Raw genomic sequence first — 6,065 nt, forward strand, 5'->3', positions numbered from 1 at the left:
TTCCCTGGAGACTGAGAAGCGCCACACTGCATCCAAAAGCTGCACTGAGAGCAGAGCATGGTGCTGCAATCAACAAACATTAACCACTTGGTAGCGCAGGCAAAGGACAGACCAGGAGGGGAGCTTGGCAAGAAAGGCTTCCAGAGAATGCACTTTGTGCTGTTAACCCCTTTCAGTGCCGGTATTCAGCGGGGACACCGTGCAGGAGCTCGGTTAGGCACAGGGAACTGAACTGCCATTTGGCAGGTCCAGCAGTAGCGGGGGGAAGAAGGGAAGCGAGGGAGTCACTAGGCAGAGGGGGACAGATCAGGTTAGAGAATGTCCTGTGTCCAAGGCATGAGGCAAGGCTGCAGGACACCCACAAGTGCAGGATAATGGGGGCTTGTGGCAATGCAGCAGATTTGGGGACAGAGCCACAGTTGGCTGCTCAAAGGGGCCTTTTCTACTGCTCCACTTCAGGGGCTGCTCTGTGCTGGACTGGTGCCCCAGGGCTGAGTAAAACAGCCAGGGGGCAGCTCTAACTTGCACCAATTGACAAGAGTCCTAGGGGCCCATTAGAGAAGCCAGGGATTCCTGGGCAGCCAGACCAGGCCTCCTTCTCCCGGCCACACCCGTCTACCAGCATCCAGGAGGTGGTGGGAGTAGAGGCCACTGCAGGGGCTCCATGCCATCCCAGTAATCCCTTCATATGGGAGATCCACCAGAGCTGCATGCACCAATTTTAGGGCAGCTTTGTGGGGTGGGTGCATAAAACACCCTGATCTTCTGTGAGGCCTTGAAGAGAGCAGGGCACAGAATGGCAGCTAGTGGCTTTAATGCACAACATCCTGGATTTTTGGGCTGCTGACTTCACAACTTCAGGAGCAGCATCTATATGCAGTGTTCTGCTTGCTGTCGCGGTCTCCATTCTCCTCCCCACCCCCTGTGAAGTGCCCTGCGCTCGACGTGCTACAGAAACAGCAGCAGCCCGGGCTTCAGAAGGGGAATGGTCTCCTAACGTGCATCCACCGCTGAGGAACAAAGATCCTGCTAAGAAGACTATCCCCAGCAGGAACAGAAATAAAAGGGAAGGAAAAACAAACACTGAGAATGAAAGAGAAACAGAATCACCTCAGAATAGAAAGATCACATGGGTCCTGTCCTGAAGGGGTCAGAAGGTCTAATTATGACACATACAGGTGGAAGACCTAATTGCATGCAGGAGGATGGATTCTTCTATGCTGCAGCTGGTGGAAAACTTGTCCAGAAGGGGTTCGCCGTCTGACAAAGTGGGTATTCACCCACGAAAGCTCATGCTCCAATACATCTGTTAGTCTATAAGGTGCCACAGGACTCTGTTGCTTTTTACTAGGATTTGAGTTTGCACAAACAGCTTGTCCTAGCTCTAGTAAGAATACCTGGGCAGGGGGGGAAATCTCTTGGCCAACTCATGCAGCACCACGCGCCTTGCCTCTTAGCCACCAGACTTCATTTATGTCTTAAGTGTGTGCGTTGTATTGCTGGGAGGACAGGGTAAATATTCAGACACCAACTGGCCATGCACAACTGCTCTAGTGTGGATTGGGGTTTCAAGCAGTGAATTCAAAGCCAAGACTCCTGGGTTCAATTTCCAGATCAGCCATTGATTTACTGTAACTTGGGCCATTAATTCTGACTGTCTCCATTTTGAGATGCCCAACACAACACACTTGAAAACCCGATCGTTACAGATGCTGAGCATCCCCAGCTTTCATTGACTTCAGATGGATTTCTGGGAGCTCAGCACCTCTGAAAATCAGCCCCAAGGTTTCTCAGGTCAAGTAAAAACTGAAGCACTTAAAACCAGTTTGACACTTAAATTAGTGCTTCAGTCCCTGTATTGCTACTTGTAAAATGGGAATAATGATTCCCATGCAATAAGGGATCAAGAGGCTGAATTAATTCATGCTCATAAAGCGCTTTCAGATCCTTACATTCTTTATTGTTACTAATAATAAACTGACACAGGAAATGTGACATTATTTAGCTGAGGAACATGTTTTCCCTTTGCTGCAGCACTTGGGCCAAAAGGGGAAACATTTTAAAAAAATCTAATATCTGTCTAGAATAAATGGACTGGTACCAGCCACAGCTCTGACCAGGTCTGAAACCATGAGAGATGCACATGTAAAATTCATCTAAATCTCTGGTTATGCTGGCGTTCACTGATGAGTGAGCAAGTGGGCTCCAAAGCCACTCAGAGGTATCTGAAAAGTGCGAAGCCAAAGAATTTCAGCTATGACAGAAGTGCCATGAGTAAAGCTCCTGAATAGCCTCATAAAACAACTCTGGGCTGGTCTGCTCTTCTCGAAGTGTAACTGCAATCTGAACTAGTGTACACTAGGCGGCACCCTTGTGAGATCACACAGAAACCTTGCACATTAAAGAAGGAAACGAATATGTACAGATATTTCAAATCCTAGCAAACCCTTTTGCAGCCAGCCATTTCCTGGCTGACCCGCCTCGCACCATCACCAGCTGGGCTATCACTGTCCATTCACAGGCCAGGGGAAAAAAATCAGTCAATAGCAAGTAAGGCCACATTCCATCCGACCCATTCAGCAAGCCCACTCTGCCGGCAGTCTTCATCAGCAGCACAGCTGGTACTCTTTTACCTGCCTATACCTGGAGCATTCAGCAGCAGTCAATGGCACAGGATATTAGAGTGGCCCTGTTGTACTTGAGGGGTAACCCAACAGAGCACTGTTATTAAACACGGCTATAAGGAAGACTGCAGCATGAGGTAAAGTGCAGCCATATTTTAAAAGGAGGAAATCCAATATTTGGAAGAAAGTAATATAAAATAACTAATAGTCATGGCAATCCCAAAGCGACTTTGAGCTCCTGAAGTGTCATTATTCAGAGCAGACGGTTTTAATGCCGGTAGCACTGAGTTATTGCTGAAATAGACCCAGCTTGTCCTTTTAACATATTCATTCATTTTTATGATTTGATTCATATCGATTTCTCTCTGCTGGTTAAAAATCAGATTTGCATACAGAGACTTGTGAGCAGGTGGCTTCCTCACACGACTCCATATGCAGGGCACACAAAAGCCAGCTCACCCTTCTACACACCCTGGGCTGCTCCCAGGGCTTCTTACTGGGGACTGCTCAGCGAACACAAACCAGATCCTTTCTAGAGGCCATTCCTACCTTCCTTACTTCTCTAGGGGGTTAATGAGCCACCTGTATTAATGGCTTTGTCTACACTAGAGAAATCTTCTGTTCCAACCCCCCAGAACCTATGTAAAACCCTCCTTCTCCCCTGCAAAGTGCTCCAGGCAGTTTATGGGTGTTCTAAGAACTAGGTGGAGCAGGTTAGGCTCGCAGCAGGTCCAAGAAACAGCTTTAGTTCCACGGTGGGTAGGTCTCACTGAAATGGAACTAAAGCCTGGTCAGGTGGTCCTGGTGCTTCTGCCTCTGAATCCTAGGACAACAGGAAGTGAGAAGTGGGGTTTTTGGGGGTGTTAATTTATTAAAGGATGCACACTCTCCTCCAACACATTCGACCATCCCCATGCTGAGGTATGCATCAGTATATCAGTCTCATCCCCTCTGCATTTATTCTAGGTATTCGATAGCAGCAGCAAATGAAACCGTTCAAAATCAGCTTCCCACCAGCATAAGACAGACAGAAAGCCATTGGGACCCAGCGCTAACCAAACCCAACCATGGAAAACAAACATAAGTGTTAGGAATTTGCTGAGGGATTTTATCCTTCTAAGAATTTAGTTTTAAATCATTCTTCCAAAGAATCTCAGCTTTCACTGAAATCATCTGTATTGTTTGCCATTGAAAAAATCCTTCCCTACTCCCCACACAGCACCCCACTGGCTTCACTGGCATGTCATAGGTCAGCGGGAACCATAGAAATGCATGGACAATCCAGGGCATTGGTCCTGCAAAGATGTACACTGGTGCTTTCCTTCACACACAGTGAGTGGTCCCATGAAGTCACTGGGCGTGAAGTCAGCCACATGCAGATGTCTTTGCTAAGAAAGCAAACAAGTAAAAACCCTTCCCCACTCCACAGCCAGGTTTCAGACTTGTCTCTTACAATGTCTTACAATGTCATAGGCCCAGCAGCTCTCCAGTCCTTCAAGGAGTCCTCAAAAAAAACCCAGGGAAGCTGAGACTAGGTTCTCAGCTCCAACTCCAGAGAACAAAGTAGATGGAAAGGATTCGCCCTGACACAAGAGATCCCTGGCTGTCCTAGAGCAGACTCTGCTGGGTCTCTGGCATCTGCTTCCTGCCCTTTGTGTAGGGGTGTGTCAGGGTTGGGGCAGAGCACATGGCTCTCTCCCTGATCCCCAGCTAGCAGAGTATCATTTAAAGCAGCCCCCAGGACACGTAACTTACACCAGGGACTGTTTCAGGATCAGCAGAAGACAGGGCTAGAACCCCCTTTCTCCCTGCATTCCCCAGCACAAATTTGGGGCAGCTGAGAATCAGGCTCAATAGCTCTAAATTAAAAATAAGGAAGAAGAAAACAAGAACCTCCCCCACCTGCCCATACATCAGAAAAAGGCCCTATTTTATTGTTTGCAGGGGAAAAGGGAGGATTCCTAATACAACAGCAAGTTAAACGCATAAAGGGTAGTTATTCTTTTATCCATTTTATTCCCTTTGCTGTATTTCTTTTAATAGTTACAGTTCTAATTGGAGGGCGCAGTGGACACAAAAATTTAAGCCCCGGAGAATTGACTCTCATCAAAGTTTCATTCTTTTCGCAGTTCTTCTGATCCATGGCTGGCTTCTCATACCCCTCAGTTTTTAGATGGAGGATGATTCCCTTCTCTTACCTGTTTCTCTTCACTTCTGAGATCCCAGTTTGTGTGTGCCTGGGCATGGGTTGACAGCTCTTCCATTACCTACAATAAAGCACAATGCGCACTGACTCAGTTCCAGGGCGTGTGCAGCATTCCCCAGAGAATTTGGCATGGAAAGCTCTTGCATCCGTTCAGTGTGTCAGCTCCATGGCCAGCCAAACAACGAAAGCTCTTGGTGGGAACAGGATCAAAGGGGATCGCTGACAGTCATGCTGGAGCCTTAGCAAGGTTCAGCCCTCCGAGGCATGTTCTCTTCCCACTAGCATCTGCCGGGCTTGCAGGCCCACACAGAGTAGGGAAGAAACTCCACCAAGAGTTCTGGGAAGTTCCTTTGTTCCCTGTCGGGGGCAGATGAAAGACTCCAGCCCCAAACCCTTTGGATATTGAGGTCTGAATGGCACATTTCTCTCAAATGGGTGAACTGGGGAGCGTACACGGGAGCATTTTGGTCACAGTTTTGGGTTCCTTTGATTTTAGGATTCCCATGTATGTACTAGCTGTAGAAAGGGAGCAAAACATCTATTTCAGTGCCTGGTATCCTTCCCCACTCTGTCACCTAGACCAGAAGAAATGCAGGATGAGGGCTGTACAGTAACAATCGGACACAGCCCATCCTACCCTGTGGGTTAGCACCTCTGCACTAACCTTTAGCCTGGTTCGCACTGGGATGGGAGGGTTCTGCACCAGCGCCCTACACTGACGCAAACCCCAGGTGTAAGTCACTTTTCATGCCAACGCAGCATATCCACACTACAGGTTTGCACTAGCACAGCTACATCAGAGCAGCTACAATGGGGCAAAACCCCAAAAAATCCCCTCGTTCTCAATAATGTTTTGGCCTCAGGCTGCTGGACAATACAGTTTTGGGGTCAGAAGTGCCATGTTCTCATTCTCACGTCTCACTTGCCCCAGCTCTTTGAAAATGCGCATGTAACATTCGCTACACACGTCGCAGCACTTGCAGAGTCCTGGAGGGCAAGTCACATCCCTGGCAGCCCCGTCTATCCTGCAGCGTCCAGACCCAAGCAGGAGCGTAGGTTACATCTCATACTGTGCCAAAGAAGTGCTGAGACCTGGCTGGGGCCCAAAAGAGATAAGGATGCTGATGGAACAAACAATTTTCAGTAATTCAAAGTGCTCGGAAGGCGAATGGTGTCATACTCACTATCACAGGTGGCACTTGGGGTGGGAGGGTTCCTCTCTTTTCTTGGCACTT

General features: G+C 48.2%; 1 protein-coding gene across 2 annotated transcripts in view; it reads right to left on the reverse strand.

Annotated features, from left to right (window-relative positions):
• TNRC6A (trinucleotide repeat containing adaptor 6A) overlaps positions 1 to 4,891 on the reverse strand; it is a 187,042-nt gene extending 182,151 nt beyond the window's left edge. For both annotated transcript variants that reach the window (XM_050968534.1, XM_050968529.1), the window contains exon 1: positions 4,823 to 4,891. In XM_050968534.1, the coding sequence (XP_050824491.1) occupies positions 4,823 to 4,888 (66 nt within the window). In that variant the 5' untranslated portion in view covers positions 4,889 to 4,891. The remainder of the gene's footprint in view (positions 1 to 4,822) is intronic.
• Positions 4,892 to 6,065: the final 1,174 nt, after the last annotated feature.

This window comes from Gopherus flavomarginatus, chromosome 9, assembly GCF_025201925.1.
Source record: "Gopherus flavomarginatus isolate rGopFla2 chromosome 9, rGopFla2.mat.asm, whole genome shotgun sequence".
NCBI lineage: Eukaryota > Metazoa > Chordata > Testudines > Testudinidae > Gopherus > Gopherus flavomarginatus.